Consider the following 19,825-nt stretch of genomic DNA (forward strand, 5'->3'; position numbering starts at 1 on the left):
AACCTTTTCTTTTTAATTTAAAGTTGAAATTACATGTAATCCAAAATGTGCAGGCCACAAAAAAATTCTATGAGATGACTGAATCCAGTCGAAAGCAGCTTATCTAGCCTATCCAGAAATACAAAAATTTTTCATTATTAGAAACTAGATACTTAGGGTTGGGTGTTTGGATTTTTTTCCTTTTGTGGTTGGGGGAGGCAATGTATTTTTAAAAGTTTTTCAGAAGTACTTCTTCATGATCAGGCTTCCTTATCTGCAGATTTTTTTCATCATAGTCACTACCTCTCATAGCTCCAAAATAGCAAAAAGCACTGTCCCTTCCTATGTTATCAATTTATTTGCTCTGTGTTAAGAGTTGCATTAATGTTCATCTACACTAAATACAAACATGGAAGATACATCACAGTGAGACTGCAACGTTCAGTTACCTGAAGACTGCAACAAGATATAATTTGGGATGCACTGTCTCAGTCCTGTATGACTTTTCTAGCACAATGCAAGGGGCTTGAAAAGAAAATACAATTTCATTTGAAGTGACTGAGCACATTTTGGAAGTAAAATGTCTACTAGGAAAGCCTATGACTAAGCCCAGAGTGAATCTGAAACTAAAAAATGACCGGATCATTCGAAAGAAAAATGTCAATGTTAGAAGCTCTTGCTACTAGAGCCAATGTTCATTAGAGGAAATTAAGTCAGCAAGTTGGTACAACTGGTGGAAGTTTTATCACTGGCTTTCAACAGCAGGAGTGCAGGAAAGATAATTTAAACATAGATGAGGCCAAAGATAAACACGAAAACAAGAAAAGCTTTTAACTTGGCCAGGAAGCCAAGTTTCTCACGTCTCTCTAAGGAGATCCTTGCTTAAACTGAAGACACCGAGCTTCAAGAATCAGTAAAACAAAAATAAGGAAAAAAATTACATGTAATATTTAAGCAAACATTTATATTCCACTGTAGATTCTATGTGTAACCTATGTACATTTCATATTCCTTCAGAAAATTAGATTTAAAGGAGAAGAGTTTTGACATGAAGTTCAACAAAACAGCTGCAATTAGTCACTTAATAATTTCATTTTTCAGTCTTTTATAAAAGGCAAAACATCACTGCACCACTGAAACATTCTCTGTTCAGCCATCACACTTTTTTGCATCATCTTTAGATATCAAATTTTAAAACTATGATAGATTTTTCACCCTTTTCCTACAAAAGGTAGGTACCACATTGCCTTTGCGTGGTTTGTTTTTTTTTTTTAATTTTATAAAAACGGAATAAATTGCACTCATTGTTTAGAAAACATCCCATCCCCTTATTTTCATGAAAATATTATTTAAAATCCCAAAAGGATGCTAATATTCAACAAAAAGCATAGGGTTAGCTTATTAGGATACCAAGTCTGACTAGTTATCTAAGGTAAGGACTTATTTCAGTCCTTTTGGAAGAAAAACATGAAACCCCAGTACCCCACCAACCATGCAACAACAGAAACAAGAGACTGCAATGAATTCCAGACCAACCCTCAATAGTGGATTCCAATTACCATGTTCACAGGAGAAGGAAAAATATTGACAAAATATAACACCATTTTATCAGATAAAGTAGTGAATGCTGCCACAAGAAAACACTGCACAGATGTAAATTTACAAAGAAAATCAGGTTCCCACTCAAACTTGACTCTTTTTAGTCTTGGTAGGCCCCTGGTACACAAAGGGATGAGCTCTCACTCTGCACAACCACAAGGGAATGAAAAAGGGATAGTACTGTGAGGTTTAGCAGCAAATAAACAGCTTCGTTGTTATAAATTTAAGTAGAAACATTATTAGTTAAACTTAGTGGGCTTTGTGGTTTAATATACATTCAGGACAAGTCATTTTTCTACAAGCCTTTGGCTCCATCTGCTGACTTTAATATTAAAAAATAATTGACGAGATTGAAAACATTCAAGTTTTTGGAACATGTAAATCACCTACATTTTTGTAAGTGTGGTTCAAAAGGTACAACTAAATACCCCAAGTGTGTAGTCTTGTAAATTTGTCAGTTCAATTACCTTGAAGCAACAATATTCCAGCTCTGAGGAGAAGGCACCTCAAACCTTCCTGTTACTACCACTGTAGGAGATACATCCAGCCTCTCAAACCCAATCCCACTTGTTGCAATTGTGACATAAGAAGATTCCTCAGCCCCTCTTCCTGCTCACTCTGCTCTTAATTTCTCTATCAACCTACTGGAGTCTCAGTAGCTGACTTACAAACACAGGTAAAAAACAATAGATGCAGTAAATTATGTTGGCAAAGGGATTTAAACGCGGAATGAAATCTTAACTTTGTTAAAGCTAAGATTAAACAGAATCTGCACCAAATTCTAAAGCTCAATCTTTACCACAAAAAAGGTAGCATGTATGTATCACAAAAACTTTTACTGCAAAAAAAGGGTAAAATTTCATAGCTTTCTAGAAAAAAACAACTCTTCTGAAATGAAAGTATAAAATCCCCTCTTAGATACAGCATATACCACAGATACTGTAGTTTCTAAAAAGTTTTTTAAAACAATGTTTATAATGTCTCCTTCAGATCCAAGATTGAACCTATCAATCTAAGAAATCCGCTACTTTCAAAAACCTGAAACACAAGAATCCAAAGTCTGAACAAAGAGTATCAATTAATCTTAAGGGCCCACAAAACATTAGCAAGATACAAGACTCATTTCTACATGGCCATGCTCAAATATAGGTATGGCTACAATAGGTTTAAAACTATATTTATGCAAATACACTGGGGAAAATTATCACCACACAACCAAGATTGAGGGAGACATTAATGAAAACTTAAAATATAATCACATTTAAATATAAATCTAACCTGAAAATTTGATTCTTCATATAAAGGAAAACAGCAAGAAAATCAGCACTTCACATAACTATAAAATTTTAATTCACATCGAGTTTTCTGTTGAAGTGTATCTAAATCCTGACTCAAATAACCAACTCTGGTGCCAGCATCATTAAATGACATGGAAAAAATAAAAGGCAGAATTAAAACTTCATTTCTGAGCTGATCAGAAGGGACTTTGTCCATGAGGGACAACAAAGTAATGTAAAAGAAAAAGCACTAACACGACATTTGATTTTCGGCATTACACTCACTGCGCCAGAAAACATGGACGTTATGGATTCCGAACAACATTAACTCAGCCCACTCCTCATTCTGGATATCTAATGGCATGTTTTTACAACTGTTTGTAATGTATGTGTCAGATGGACTAAGTCTTTCTTGTGAGTCAAACGATAACCACAAAACTATGCCTGAGCATTAACTTTTTTTCTCCCCTACTCCATTTATATCTGACGTAAAAACTTCTTTGAGATCTCTCTCCCCATATATGCACCTTCAAAGCATCTTGCCAATACTGAACACATGAAACCCTCAGACAAGAATTAGAACCACCCTTATTTAAACAAACAAAACAAACAAAAAACCCTCATCCTCATGAAAATTAAAAAAGCAAAAATCCACAAAAAAAAAAAAAAAACAAACCACAAAACCCCACAAACCAAATGAATAGAACTCGTACCTTCGCTTTCTTACTTGTGTGTTTTACTAGACAATTACTGTCATTTTTCAAAAATAACGCCTAATTTCCTTCTTAATTTAAAAATTAAGAAAAAGCACCTCAATGTTTCTAGCACTCCCCCAAATCATTTCAGCATATACATGTTTTACAGAGGGTAGAGGCTACTGAAGCCACAACTGCCCTCCCTAAATATGTCCTCCTTACTCTTATTAACCCCATTCTCTCTATTCCCAACAGTAACTCTTAACTTGCTAAAAACTCCCCCCTGCCACAAAGACTTCAAAATCTCCAAGTACTTCTCCAGAAGTGCAGCCAGAGTCTGTGATCTCAGTTCTGACAACCAGGGATGTGCTACCTGTACAGATCATACATCTGGAAAGAGTATTTAAAAATGGAAGTTCAACAGCCTCCACAGAAAAGATGAGTAGGCAGGAAAAGTGAAGATGACAACAAAGACAAGTAAAAGGAAAGACCTGAAAAAAGGATTTTGTACTACAAAAAAGTGTTTGACCACAATCGCATTTTAGAACTTTTGATTAATCTGTTAGTGATTTCTGCAAGAAAGAAAAGCAGACACTGAGATTTCTACCAACCCAGGAATTTTCCAGCATTTTCCTAGTATTTAGGGAAATACATGTCTGAAAAATACTAACACATCAGAATAAATTATGTTGAATCTTACATAATTATATTATTATATTATGAATCTTACTTATAAATTATGTTCAATCTTATATAACATCTCAGACTCACCAGAGGACTCAGAGCAAGCTGGGACCTTGCTCTGTGTTCCTATGTTGAATAACTTTCTCCACCTCCACCCGTAAGAGATTAAAGACCTACCTGGGGGTGAAGATATCTAACAACCTCCTCTAGAGCCCAAACAATAGAGCAGCCCTTGATAAGACTGGAAAGAAACATTAATATGAGGGTCCTTGCCACCTTAATACACTTTGTACACATTACTACTTTTCCCCAAACAAGAATATCATGTTAACAACAGAAAAGGAAGATTTGAAATAGAAACATATGTTGTACAAAACAACATTCTTGTTCAATCACCACTTGACTCCAACTCTCTCCTAAAACCAAATGCAAAATAGTTCACAGTGGGATTTATTGTTGTATTTTACTTTATTTTACACAGATTTGCATTTAGACAAAACTGGTGTTGCTCTGTACTGACTCAAGGCCAAAATGGACATTTATTTTAGTCATATTGAGCATTTATTCCAATTCTTTAGTGAAAATACATACTTTCAAGCTCCTGGTTTTTTTCTGGTTTCATTTTGAGTTTTTGTGGTATACCTGCATATTACTTGCTCCCTCAAGACTTTAAATTGTTGTCAGCTAATCTGCACAAGCAGAATCAACGTTTTCAATTAGACAAGAAAATACCTCATGAATAATACCCGTATTTCAAAAATTAACTGATTCATAACAGTATATATTTTTTCCTTAAGCCACCATTCAACTTTTTTGCAGTCCTATGTACTAAGTATTGCCCCTCAGCCAAAAATCTCTTCTAGAGATGCATAGCCTAACCACCTACTGAAATTCATTATGTAATTAATATTAAGAAAAAGCAACTACAACAATTGGAATTAAGAAAACAAAAGTAAATAAGTTAAAGGAATACCAAGAAAGAGCAGAAAAATTTCTATACATTCTGAAGCCCCACACAAAACTTAAACAACAAACAAATTTTTGACTAGTTTTTCATACTTCTATCCCCTTCCTGTTGAAGAAAAAACCTTGACAGCTGCATGTATACACTGGAGTTATTTATTTCCATGAGTTAATCTGTTGTCACACCTGATTTCTGCCACCTAAACTGCACGAGGATTAAGGCCACCTCTGCTATTCTTCTACAGAACCTCTTACATACCCTATACACATATATTGAGGGAATATATCTTAAATACAGGTTGCCTAGAGAGAAACAGCTCAACTACTAAATCTTTCACAAAGACCTGACAGTTTATAAGTCTACAATTTTAGTATTTAAAATGTATTAGCTACAGAAACTCTTTAAAATGCTATTTGACCTTTCCTTGTTATTTCTAAAGTGTGAAATGCTTATTCTTGATTATTTATTCATTAGAGGAGAAAGCAAGAGAAGGCAATTTTATGTCATATGCTTTGAAGCTAATCTTTACCCCCATGAAGAGCCTGGGAGTTTGCAGCTTTCATTTCAGAGAGCTGTAAATGGAAATCTGTATCTAGCCATTCATATCATGTTCATCACAGTACTATCTGGGCAGCTAAACTAATTATATCATTCCAGTTGATACTGTAAATATTGGCTCTCTCTAGTATTAACTTTTCCAATTCAAGCTGCACAAGCTATTATAACATGAAGTGATGGGAATATCTTAGTGAAAAGATGCATCTCACATTTAGTTTCAACAATACATGTTATTGTCACAGGCATACAACAACAGATTCAGGTGATGAGCTGAATAAACATTTAAAGAGCAAAGTAAATTCTCATGTAATTTTCATGGCAGTATCAAAGAATAAAATGCAGAGAGTTCTCTAAGTGAAGCCCCCTCAGAAACACACAGTACAAGGCACGAAATCCAGAGGACTTCCTATGGTGTTATAGCAATACTTCAAGAAAGCACTTTGGTAATAGAGTAAACACAGACTTCTCGGCATTTATGCACTAATCCATTTTCTCCTGTCTCTGGGTCGTATTTATTTTCAGCAGCATTGGTCAGAGCAATGTTTTCAATATTCAGATCCTTTCCTTACCAATAGCCAGAACTGAGCACAACTTTAAAATGTACAGACCACAGCTTAGTTAATGTGGCACTTGCTGAGTTCTTCTGCTTCTAAAAGCCTCATCAAATAAGGAATTGTATAGTGTATGGATGACAAAGGAAGAAAAAGAATGACATTCCCTTCCTTCATTCTAGTCACTAAAATTTTGCCAAAGCCTCCAGCACTTGAATTTGAATATTTAAAACATGAGAGTTCCTCCTCTCTGTCCTAACTAAGCCTCCTAATACTGTTACATTCCCAGCAGCAATGCCATGTGAAGGCTGTGTGTACCACACAGGAGGTTACCTTCCCAAGCAACCCACTAAGACTCCTGCTCAAATAGTTTGTGTATGTGCACGTGGGTCTGCTTTCAATTAAACTGCATTGAGAACAATTCTACATGATAAATTAAAAGAAAGAAAAATAAAGTTAATGACCTGGCAGCAGCAATGCTTAAGCAAACAAGTTATGCAAATACAATCTAGCCATCCTTTGCTTTAAAGAGTTACCATGAAGTTAAACAAAAAGCATTTGGATGAAACTTGTGATTGACTACAACAATGTCCATTAACTTAGTTTCAAACTGATCTTGAACCCCAAGATACACAAAACCAAGAACACAACACTTGATCCTGGAGCTGCAATGGTTCAAAAGGAAAGATGTTACCTACTAAGTCCCAGGATAACATGTGCCTTTTTGCTCAGCTGCATCCAAGCCACAGCTCAAAATTGCAACAGCAGATGAGAAAATGGAAGAAAAAAGTTTCTTCAATCTATGGTATAAGTAGAAAAGACCAATCACTTTGAAGAGCAAACTCTGAGACTGGAAAGAAACTTAGAAAGGGACAAAAAAAGGACAGGCAGGAGAAAAAGTAGAGTGAGCAAATAAAGGACGTTAAGACAATATAGAAAAATCTAGATGTCAGGAGTAATCTTAACAGCTCATTAGATGTCTAGTTTTCTTTTCAACCTCATTTTGGAGTAACAAATCTGCATATTTGTCTATCCTCATGTGTTGTTATACTAGAGCCAAACTGCTCACTCATGTAGCATTGAAGATCATAATCCCTTTCTCCATTTGTGGCACACTTGGGCACTGGGATTTGGACAGCAGTCTCCAAGAGTTCAAAGACAACACTAATGTGGCAAATTAGTGGGGAGAACACCTACATACATGGGGCAGCATGTGCAGTCACTAATGGAACTATCACACTTTAGTGCCAAGACCAATCTCAGAATAACTCTGCCTGTATCATTTTCCTATCAGTACAACAGCTCCTTCAGCTCAGTTTCTTTCCCACCTTGTCTTTGTTACAACTTTCTTTAGCTTTTCTTGCAGTTCTCATGGGACAAAATGTTTACTGAAATCTTGACAGAAAAAAAAAATGTATCTTGACTTATCTAAGAAAATCAGTCATCATATCAAATAAAAGTACGACATTCATATCACACAGTATTTTCTTCTACTTAGAATCAAGATCATCTTGCATTATTTTTCCACTTTAAACCCCACTGAAGAGTGTACCAGTTCTTAGGCAGTAACAGCTCTCTACACTAGCTAACTATTAAGGCAAAATTATCTACATGGCAATGGCACAAAATACACACTCCAAATTCATCTCATGCATTAGCCACTTCCAGTCAGCATTACAGATAACTCTGCACAAGCAAGCAGTGCCATGGAAATCGCTCAGAGGTTAAGTCTACCTTGGAGAGCAATATTGTTTCCAGCAATGCTGCATGTCCAGGTGGAACCTTGATCCCAACAGTCATTACAAGATGACTTCAATAGACAGAAGAACATGGACGTTATGAATCTCTTCCTTTTCAGATTCGCTGTAGGAATAAACTCACATGCTTTGCCTTCTAATGGAGGAGAAAAATTACCCAATCTTTACCCCAACTGTCTCCATTTGGCAGGGAGCACAGGGTACACCTTGATCTTCAAGAAAAGCTGCAGATGAATTTCAGTATTTGAAGAGTTAATTGGCCAGCACTGACTAGGCCACTTTTCTGTCTACAGAGATCACATTAGACACACAAGCTCTAAAAATACAATGTATGGTTTGGATTGCTCAGGTTGGCTGCTCTGCCCTGGCTTCCTTCCCTTCTGCTCAGACCAAGTAGAAAAAAATTAGAAGCCCCATGACATATATCAAGACTTATTTCTATTATGTATTATCCCTGGTCCTGAACCTTAATACATAAAGTCTCTTATCTTGCTCCCTCACTTTACTGTACCTACATGATACTTAACAAAAAACTGCAAGTGATTTGAACTAAACATTGTACTTTGGTAACAGGTAGTGAATGAATAGCAACATACAAATCTTTTTCTGGACATTTTTATTCCTGAGGGGTTTTTGGTAAGTTTAAAGGTCTAAAGTTAACCACAATTTTGTATGGTTTTCTAATACAAACTTAAAATTGATTATATGCTTTGCAGTCTTCAGGCTTTATTGGTGCTTTTTTTTAGGGGGGGTGGTGTTGGTTTGGGGTATTTTTAAAATGTGAACTAAAACAGAAATAAAAAACAAAACCAAAAAAACAGACAGTAAAAAGTTACAAAGCCATACTTGAAAATGAGGGAACTGATTTTCAGAAAGAGCTCAGCATCTGGTACTCTTATTCTCTTAAGAGATCGAGCCAAAAAAAATTGAGAAGTTTTTATTGCCAGGTCTACATTTCATTCCACAGGCACAGGATCAGATTTTTCATCCTTTACTTAACCACAAAGAACTGTGCAGAGCAGTTTAGTTCTTCCAAAACAACTGATAATATCCTAAATGCTCAGAGCAGAGTACTTTCCAGGATAAGCCAAATCCTGCATATTTTGCTTTTAAGTAATGCCACAGCAGATGCAAAACCAGTAGGATTCACACTGATGTCTTCTAGGAAAGAAGAAAATCTCCAAAAAGCCATAACCCATGCTTTAGAAGCAGCAGACAAATAAAAAAGTTTAATTCTTGTACTGAATTAAAACCCCATGTATAACATTATGTTTATACATTTAATTTATTGCTTTAGGATTTAAGATTCTTGTATTTTTGCACCCACATCTTTTCATATGCACCCTAAACTGCCTTTCCACAATTTACCAGCTACATTTAAGTGATTCTCCCTCAACCCAACTTTCTGAACTGCCCTTCTTCACAGCATTCCAATGAGAAGAAAACGTTGAAGGGAAGCAAAACTTCCTTCCCAGCAGAGGACCAGTTGCATTTGAAAGGCTGTTTTTATCAGTATTGGGCAAGAAAAACCCAAGCAGCACAGGAAGAAACAGATGTAGAAACAGTGTTCAGACATACTCTCAGAATATACAGCAAGGGTTCTCTCTATTCACAGTGCTTAACGCAGTCAACATTGGCTGGGTTTGGAAGGGGCATATTAGGAGGACCAAAGTGCTCAAAATGGTAAAAGCAAACAAAGATTGCACCATGGAAGTCCACATAACTAATGTCTTCTTGATCCAGTTTAGTGAGGTTTGATCCAAGCTTGTTTTCTGAGATTTAAATGTCCTCGGACAAGGCTTAACTGTGCAATTCTGATTGTGCAAAAGTCCTTAATAAACTAAAATTAGCTCTTTCTACATGTATATACACTCATATATACTCACTAATCAGAGGTCTGGGGACATCAGATAGACTGAAGTACTTACATGGACAAAAGTGTATCTCTCTATTACAATTTTAAAGCTACAATGGTTTGAAGGAAATAGTCTTGCAAATACTACTTGAGTTATTCTATCAGACAGTGGAGAATTTTTTTGTCATACTAGCCATAAAACCTACAGAATGTTTGCCAAAACACAGACCAAGGTTATCTAAAAAAAACCCAACAAAACAAAACAAACCACCTTAGAAGAAAACATCTTTTTTCATATGGTGGAAGTTTTTGAAGCCACGAAGCTCCTCAGTATCATGCAAAACTATGCTTCTCTAAAGTTCATAAAGTCAATATAATTTGATAGTCTTGCAAAGACAGAACTACAACTGGTTTAAACCAACACTCTCATCTACTAGGAGACTTGACTAGATAAACAGAAGCAAGTTCCTTACATTTTTCATATCTAAGTCTCACATGATCTTTTGAAAGTTTACCTGAGTACTAAAACAATCTGTATGACTACTCTCCAATACTCCCCAAATGAGGAGAGCAATTCATAAATATGCTTGCAACTTTTCATACTGAGATGCTCCACACAAATAATGGCAATTGACCACTACCAGTCTCCAGGACAGTCAAGGTTGGAGCTGGTAAGAAAATTTCTCTTCCCTTTTAACGACATTTATTACACAAGAAACAACTTTTTACCATACAACACCAGATATGTTAATTCAGACTCAGCAGAGAGCGAGAAACCCCATCCCCAACATGATCCTCTAGAGAAAAACATGAATGTAACCACGCAGCAGAAATTCAGCATTCAAGACCCTCCTCAACTTCTGACTCATACACAGTACAAATGGTAGCAATGGACTTGACAGAGGCTCCAAGCCAGTTATTAACCTCCACCAGCCACTCAGCTGACATCAATCTGCTCTAGCACTTGTTAGCAATTCATTAAAACAGGACAGGCAGGACCCTGACTATAAGTCAAAGAGAAAAGTTTCTACTTCTTACAGTTCCTGAAATAGGGCTCAAGCAGGGATCTTCATACTCGGCTGCCACATCTGTGCTCTGGGTCTTGCGTACCCAGAGCCCTGACCAGAGGGAAGGCAATGCCAGTGGACACTTTCAGGATAACCAGACCCATGAGCTGTGTATACCTCTCTCTGCCTCCTCACCCAATTCAGACTTGACCTTTTTCTTTGATCTTTCTCACCTGGATAAGGAAGGCAAAAGATACCTCCCCACTCCCCCCCTCCCCCCGAAAAAAAACAACTTTCCTTTTTAACTTAAAGTGTGCTAAAAAAAGACCCAGCAGCACTGGACTTCGATATTCATCCTCATTTAAACTAAAATCTCTAAACAACACATACTTGAGATATCAGTAAAAAAAAAAAAAAAAAAAAAACCCTATCCGTAAAACAAAACGAAACTGAATTGCGAAAAATCCTTATTATTCAAACTTCAGTAACCTAAGCAGAAATACAAGTGTCACAAGATGTTGCAGTTTATAAACAAAAAGACTGTAGAGATTGAAAGACCACTGAAATAATCTTAAATGACATTCGGAATTCTGCCAACACTGTTTTTGCTGCAGAAATCCTAAGTTCATGCTCTTCAAGGTGGATTTCAAGTGCTAAGGAGCAAACAGTACTAACTCAACTGGATAGTGAACTGTTTGCTGTGTCAAAGCTTTTTGCCAAACACATATATATAATTTTTCTTTTAGCTATACAGATAATCAACCCCAGATGGCAATTGACATAGGCAAAGCATAAAGGAATCCATGCACTGCTGGCGTTCTCAGCCTCAATCAGAGCAAGCATGGGCATTTGAGAATGTCACTGTTTATTTTTAATTGCTGTGTCCCTCCTTTATGCAGGTTCAAGCGGTCAAAGATGTCGAAGCCCATTAGTAGAACTGGAAGGTGATGTCACTTCATTTGGTGAGAGGGTTCTTCAAATTTTTAAAAAAACAGCTAGTTTGTAACGTCTCTAAATGCACCAGTTGTCAATCTCAGTTACCATTGAGTCAGGGCAAAAAAAGGTCAGACAGAGTCATAAACCACAATGTGTTGTGAAATGTGCTTCCTCTGTTACCTTGTAGGCCTGAGAAAGGTTTGACCTTTTATAGGTATCCTAACCCAGCTCTGCATGATACAGGCAGGGGTAAGTACAACAGACAGCTCAAACTTACAAATATTGCTTCCTTTTACTGAGCCTTGGTTTCTGTACCTGTGCAACACAAAGGTGAATGTCCACAAGTTGCTATTGCCAAAACAAAACTGACCACTGCTATTACCGTTCAGAGGCATGGACACATCTTCCATTTCACACACAGCAGTGGTAGGTTTAACTCATTAACAGCAACTGGAAAAATAACTAAAACTGAGGGAAGTTCTCAATGCCATAAGAGCCAAGTGATCTGGCTTTTCTTTGCAAATGGCCTGTTTATCTGCTAAGTTGTCTGTCACTTCAGTGACTACTCTCCCAGTCACCTGGGAAGAAAGCCCACTACAAAAGTCACATTTAAAGGCTTTTCCACAGTTCTTTGAAGCACCAATTTACAAGTTATTTACTATATTTTTGTCATTTCCTCCTTCATATGTATTCTCAAAAAGTAGACTTATTCCTAAACATATTTCTTCAAAACATTCTTGGACTACAGATGAAAAGCAGAATAGTCATTTTCAGATATAATCTAGTGATGTATTCTTTCTTTGCAAGAAATAATTACTCTGCCCTGTCTCCCCCCCATCTCCTGGAGTACAAAAGGACAGGAAGTTTGGCAAATGCAATGCCAAAAAGAAAGCAGCAAACTCTCTATGCAAGGCCCTGTTTGGACAGCAGACGTCTCCCACTCCTTGTACTCTCCTAACCACTTGCCCTTCTTTGGACCCCAGGCACAGGCAGGCCCAGGACAGAGAACAGGACAGGACAACAGCCAAGGAAAGAACACTGCTAAGGGGAAACCAGGAGAGGTTGAAGCTAGAGCTTCAATCCCAGCAAGCATATTCCATGCAGAAACTGAAAGCATGGCTCCCAAAATAGGCTGCATACTGCAAATAAGAATATGGGCAGTGAGGAACTCAGCTGGGGGAGAAGAAATGTCAGAGCACGTATGATAAAAATCACTTCTATGCAAAGGATAATAGGATATAAACTAGATGGCCACAGATATCACTGAAGAGACTGGCCAGAAATGAGTTGTCTGCTATCAGCCAAATAGTTCAGGCAAAATCAGAATGCCTCATACAGTCCTTCACTTGTTCAAACAGTGCAGTCAAAAATGAGAAACCAGCACATTCACTCAATGAAATAGTAAGGTCCTTACAGTAAAATGACCTGAAGATAATACTGACAGCACGAAAAGAGTCCCATCCAGGCTTGTTAGGCCAAAACTTGCCTGCTCACACAGTGTAATCAGCTGGGTCCACTTTTAAGTGGTGGCTGCAAAATACTCCTCAAGTCTTAAGCCATTTGGGCAATTAATACCAAGGGAAAATCAAAGCAATGATAATCAGCACCTCTGAAATAGATGTCACATGTTCCAAGCATAAAGTCATTTTGTTTTTTTAAAAGGATGAATATATTTTAAGGAAATTAAATAGTAACAACACTTGAGCAGTTCAAAGGCCATTGGAAGGTCTCTTTGACTTTGTACAGGCTCTCTGAAGAGCCCAATGACAGCAAGCCACCTACTACTTCCCAGAAGTTCTCTCAGAACATGTTAACACAAAGAGAATGCGCATCAAGCATTTCAATTCCCTCTTCTTGTCATTTCCTGTGCTTTCAGACATTTCTGGAAGCCTACGTACATGGATTCTTTCCCAAACCTTCTCACTGCAGCCTATCTCAAATGAAAGTAACCTCCCTCAAACCTTGTTCAGTCCTTGGGTGCATCCTATCTCGGAAAGATGCCCACTTTGCTTCTCTGAATTTAAAAGCCTAACATGCTAATCTTTATCAGTTTTCTCTTCATTCAACTAAATTACTGAGAGGGTAACTTTACTGACTGCCTTTTTTATAAATCACTATACCTCTTACTGTTACAAGCTGGGTTATAATAGAGTACAAAAATAAAATTTAAAATAAATTCATCATTTCAGATTGGATAAGAACACTCTCTTCTTTGTTGAGTGTCCCTATCAGGAAAACCAGGGGGAATGAAAATGAGAGACTCACCTTCAGGGCAGGAATCTCCACATTGTCACCAAGGCTAACAGAGCCAGAAAGAATAGTCCCTGTCATCACTGTGCCTTGACCTTTGATAGAGAAACAGTGGTCAACTGCCATAAGGAAGTGTCCTGAGGGGTCTCTTGATGGCAGGTAAGCCTCAGACTTCAAGACCTGAAAAAGAAGATAAAAGCAGCACCATGCCTGGGTGAAAAGTCATGACAGCAACACAGCAGAAGGCAGGCAAGCGGATGATTGATTGAACAAGCTAGCAATTTTACTGATTTCAGGCATCTCCCAGTGAGCTTAGAACTCACCAATGTCAAATTAACTGTGTGTGCCATAGAGGAGCCGCTCACTTAGCAGCAGGAACAGTTCGATTTTCTGCCTTAGAAAGATTTGGTGCTGCACATTTAGCTTGGTTAGCAAAACCTCACTGGAAATAAAGTTGCTGCCAAACTCAATATAAACACTGTAGCAAAGCAAAGAGGAAAAAAACCAAACTGTAGGTTCATCATCTCCCCCTTTTTCCTCCCTCTCTCAAAAGTAGAATTTTACAATGCATTTTTCTACTTCAGCTTTTTTGGATTTTGTGAAAATGAACTCATGTACAGATATTAGTGTCCCATAAAGCCCATCTCTGACTTCCTCTCAGGAAAACTATAATACTAGGTTAAGTTTTCAAATTCAACTTCACCTTCAGTTTTTTGTTAGTGGTTCTTGAAGGATCAATGCATTAAGAAAAATTACATAAATACCATTTTCTAGAGAAATTCTCTGAATTTAGCATTTTTCTTTTGTTGACAAATACTACATTTCTTATAATATATAATCAGACAAAAGATTATCATTATAGAAAGGGAAGTCATGTACTCAACAGTGCTTCAAAGGAACTGATTCACTCCTGTCTCAAATTACTTTTGATCTCTGTCTCTATTATATCACCTGCATATACACTTACTATTATTGCCTTTAACATCTGTTTTTAAGGTCAAAAACTGCAGCCCAAGCCCAGGCTGTAATGGCAGAACAATAGAGAGTCTCTTAGGAAGGACAGAAGGGATAATAGCATGGATAATAAAGTCAAATGGCAGGACTCACACAGCATTTGCCAGCTCATCTAATATTAGGTTTCAGTTGACAGAACAGCCGCAATGAGCATTTCCTTTAAAGGTTTTAACCCTGGAGAACATCCCAGTAAATCTAACAGGAACCAGATAAAGGCAGAAGTAAGCACTTGCATATCTCCTCATCTCTACAAACTGTTGGGAGCAGATTGGTCCTGGCTAAGTCTAGTCTAAGGCCATACTACATCCCAGCCCCATGCCCATCCTGACTCACACAAGCCTGGGAGGCGATACAGCATTCAGTGCTCAGCAGCCCTGTGGAATATCCTGCCTTTATACAAGCCTGGCTGCCCAGAGCCAGGCATCCCTAGATTTTTTGATGACTGATGCTGCACCTTAACTTCAGCAATTCATGAGTACTTTAAACCTGGCAGCACCCAAATCAGAGTTTGACAAGTCTTCAAAGAATGATGCCTTTGTTTTGGGACTCCTTAATACTGTCTGAAGTAACAGTGGCATCCCTCCAGTGCAAAGATACTGCTTTCCTTAAGCTAATTACAGAAAGAGTGACAAGTCTACACTGTGTGTAGCTTACAACAGTTGTGCAAGCTACAAATTGCTCTCAGTTATTTTGGGTGCCCTGCCCTTCACAGTATAAACACTGTGTGGTGTAACTAAGGGGTCTGAACATCTGAGAATGGATGCTTTCATGCTATTATTATGTTCTTCAGCAAGTACCTCAATTAATTCAGAAACACCTAGTGGAGTCTCAGACTCTGGGGCTTCTGGTCCACCAGGCTTTGCTGCAACAGCAACAATAGGACACCCAGAGAATCTGAAAGAGAGAAAAACTTCTACCATTAGACCATAGATCTCTGACACATATCAATATAAAGAACTTCCAGGCTCATCCGAAGGCTAGGAAAATCCCTAAAACTCCAGTTTATCAGCTCTTCCTCCAGTGTGATTGACAATTTCTTCCTGAATTACCAGCTGATCAGCAGTACTGGACTTCACTATGAAAGCTTCAGACCTGTTTTACATTAGCTACTGATTCAATGCTATAACAGTCAAATGCAAGATTCCGTTTATTTCAAAAGCAAAGTCTGTGGTTTGCATCCAAAGTCATTTTACCTAGAGACTAGCACATTTTTAACTTTCATTAAACAATTAAAATTCTAAGTGCAAAGTCATAACCTTCAAAACAGGAGCCAAATGCAAGATGCCTCATGATGCCTACCTGAGTCTGCAAAATCTGTAGACAACACAAAGATCTAAATCTACTGAAATCAAAGTCCGCAAAACTTGCAAATCTCAAACATGCAAAGGTTCAGAGAGGAGCAGTACAGCCAACTGACCTCAGTTTACCTTTTATCCTTCAATCAGTTTTATTCTTCAAATCCTTAACTTACAGCAGATTTTCTTTTTTTTTTTTTTTTTTTACAAATTCAGTCAGCAGACTTAAATTTTGGTCCCTAAAATACAACGTAATGGTTTTTACATAATTTTTTCAAAAATCAGAATTAACCACATAAAATATATATTAAAGTCATGGAATAATAATCAGTAATTACACCAAAAAGTGACTGGTTCTCATAGGTACTTAATTCTTATATAAGACATTTAGATCAAAAATTAACTATTTTGGCCATCCTCTTGACACTCATCCCCCACTGATTTTCTCTCAAAAGGGAGCAAACTGGACGGAAGAGATAGTACCTTGCTAAAGAAGAAATGCTAAGTTCTATAAAGGGAGCTCACTCAGTGACCCAGCTGTAAAGAGGCACATGAGGTATTTTCTTCGTTTACATGCCATAAGCCTAAGGCATTAAGGACAAAGGGTAATAAAAACATGCATTGAAAATTCCTGTGATTAACCAAAAAACTTTTGGAAATTTATTTTCATACAAGTATTTCAGAGCACTTCATTGCAATAAACACAAATATATGCTGAAACAAATGCTTTACTCCTCTTTCCATACACCAGAACAAACTGGAGTAAGTGTATGGTGCGTTTGGAGGCACTTCTAAAAATGATCCAGTCCTACTGAAACTTACTCCACCGCACCAAATTTCTCTCAGCAGAATTTAGATCCTGCTGGATAAAGGGAGAAGCTGATGCACAAAAATAATTTTAAAAACCCTGAAATTCCATTCATAGAGACAGTTCGCTTTGAGTTTTGGTATCAGTTTACAGAAAACCAAGTTTTGATTAGATAAATTCACAAATATCAAACTATTCAAATATACAAAAGTTACTTTCCTCTGCCTTTGTTGGTTGTTTTGTTTGTTTTGTGTTTGGTTTTTTTTTTTGGTTTTTTGTTTTGTTTTGTTTTTCTTTGGCCTTCCATACAATTTCTTGGCAACACTACAATAATTCCCCCAGCATTGGTAGCAACATCTACTCTACGACTGCAACAGCCTTCAGCTTTGCTTACTGCTATGGAATTCTACCTGTGTGTAGTGAAAATATTTCAACAAGTAAACTATTTGAAAGAGAAACAAAAATTTGCAATTATCAAATGTATTGGCATATATTCTGCTAAAAATTTAGTAATAGAAATGCATTTTAAAACCAGACATTTGGAGAGTCAAAGTCAAGTGGGAAAAGGGCTGTTGAGAAACTCTACATGCCCAACATACAAAAGGAGTTGCAGTCACACCCAGCTCAGCAGTGCTTTCAAAGCACTATCAAGCACAGACTGCACATGCAAAAACTGAATTTTGGTTCTCTCTCCTTCGTACTCTGAATCCTGTTCGTCAGATTCTTCAACATGAAATTTGACCCGATAGTTTTGTCCCCTTATATCCCTGAGCAAAGCAAAGATGTGCTGCAGTTTCTGTAACCACATCCAACAGTTCTTCACCTGAATATTCTGGCTTTGGTATTACCCGATCCAAACTCCAAGCAGCTCTTTATATTGAGAAGCTTAATTACATGAAAATGTTTCTCTGCACATGATACTTGCAGATGTGAATTTGCAATTGCACCTGAGTTTCTGTAAACCTTTTCACTCTTGTCTCACTATTTTTGCTAGATGTGTCAGTATGTTTAGAAGCATGTTGGAAGAGAAATGTTGGTATTTTTGCCAAACTAAATTTTGTGACAATACCTATTAGTATTACTATTCACTTACTTGGTATTTTCCAAGGTCTTTTGCATTTTCTTAGTCATCTTCTCAATGGCACTCTGTTTCTTCCCCTCTGGAAGGAGATCTATTTTGTTCAGAACTACCACCATCTTCTGGCAGGCAATTTGCCCAATTACCAAGCACTCTGCTGACTGTGTCTGCATCCCTTTTGTCACATCTATCACAAGCATCATTAAATCGATAATCTGGGCACCTGGAGGAGAACTCAGAGTCAGTATTCCCACAGCATAAAAAGATTAGGGATCATTTTCTCAAATCGCTTCCATTTAAAATTGTCGGCATATGTACAAATGCCTAGAAAGACAAACAAAACACACATCAAAGTAAGCACTAAATGCCACAGCTCTTCTGAAATTAAGACCTTGGGAATTTAAGCTAGTATAGGCTCTCATCAAGTCGTAAGAACCAGGGAAGAACATGATAGTCCAAGTCTAAGGCTGTTATCACTGTATTTCAAAAAATACTAAGTAAATTAAGTTTGTAGCAACACAGGCATAACATTTTCCTCAATTAAAAATTATGTTATAAGCAGCCAAGCAGGAATCTGATACAGCCAAAGAAACACACAGTAACATTGCAGAGAGTTGCACACTCAGAGCAATTCCAACAAGAGCCAGCCAGGTACACCATAACATCCACAAGCCTCAGTCCCTACCTGCTTCCTACCTTTTTTTTTTTTTTTCAAAGTCCAAAATTTCATAAAAGCAAAAACGGTAATCACCACCAGAGACAGGTTTATCCCAAGTCTAGAGAAATTCTTAAATCCCTCAGTGTTAGGAAGAAGCAATTTAAAACCTGCAATGTATTGCCATTCGCTCCCAATTCAAATCCACGTAACCTGAACAAGTAATTTCAAACACAGCAACAGAGATCTGATTCCTAGATCTTTTTGTGGACAGGCTTCTAAATTTTAGGCTGACATTACCTACCACATTTATGGATTATTTTTATTTTTCAAAGTATTATTTTCATCAACCCTTAATCTTTTGATTGAAGCAACCTGAATTTCACGATTTAAATTAGTTTTCAAGGAAGTTTTTGATGAACATTGGGCCTTTCACTAATTACATTCAGAATTTTCTTGTTTCATTTGAGGTAACTGAAATACTCTGAATACCAAAATAGAAAAGTGCAACAGACTCAAGTGCTGAGAAAGTTTAAACATAAAAAAAGTTCAAAAAGATTTAAAGCTGAAGTACTAGAAAGTCATAGGCCAAAAAAAGCCCATTTTGAAAGATAATAAAAGCTAGAAAACATGTAAAATTCCAGCTCTCTAACTTAAGTATTATTAATATTGGCCTTAAGATCAGAAGAAATCAATACAACTGTTCCTTGTTTCTCTGCTCTCTGCCTTCCCATTGCTTTTTTTCAAGGCTTTTACAATGGCTACGACAACAGCTACCCTTGTTCCTAATTCCCATGAACTCAGGATAGGAAATCATTCCGAGGTTGAAGTGCATGGGTGAATGAGTGGGTGGGAACTACAAG

General features: G+C 37.2%; 1 protein-coding gene across 4 annotated transcripts in view; it reads right to left on the minus strand.

Moving 5' to 3' along the window:
- EEFSEC (eukaryotic elongation factor, selenocysteine-tRNA specific) overlaps window positions 1-19,825 on the minus strand; it is a 124,854-nt gene that overhangs the window by 72,423 nt on the left and 32,606 nt on the right. For all 4 annotated transcript variants that reach the window (XM_083869665.1, XM_083869663.1, XM_083869666.1 and 1 more), the window contains exons 2-4: window positions 18,323-18,530; window positions 15,924-16,020; window positions 14,128-14,292 (exon numbers count right to left, since the gene is read on the minus strand). In XM_083869665.1, the coding sequence (XP_083725791.1) occupies window positions 14,128-14,292; window positions 15,924-16,020; window positions 18,323-18,510 (450 nt within the window). In that variant the 5' untranslated portion in view covers window positions 18,511-18,530. The remainder of the gene's footprint in view (window positions 1-14,127; window positions 14,293-15,923; window positions 16,021-18,322; window positions 18,531-19,825) is intronic.

The sequence above is a fragment of the Zosterops lateralis genome (genome assembly GCF_965231275.1).
Source record: "Zosterops lateralis genome assembly, chromosome: 11".
Lineage (NCBI taxonomy): Eukaryota > Metazoa > Chordata > Aves > Passeriformes > Zosteropidae > Zosterops > Zosterops lateralis.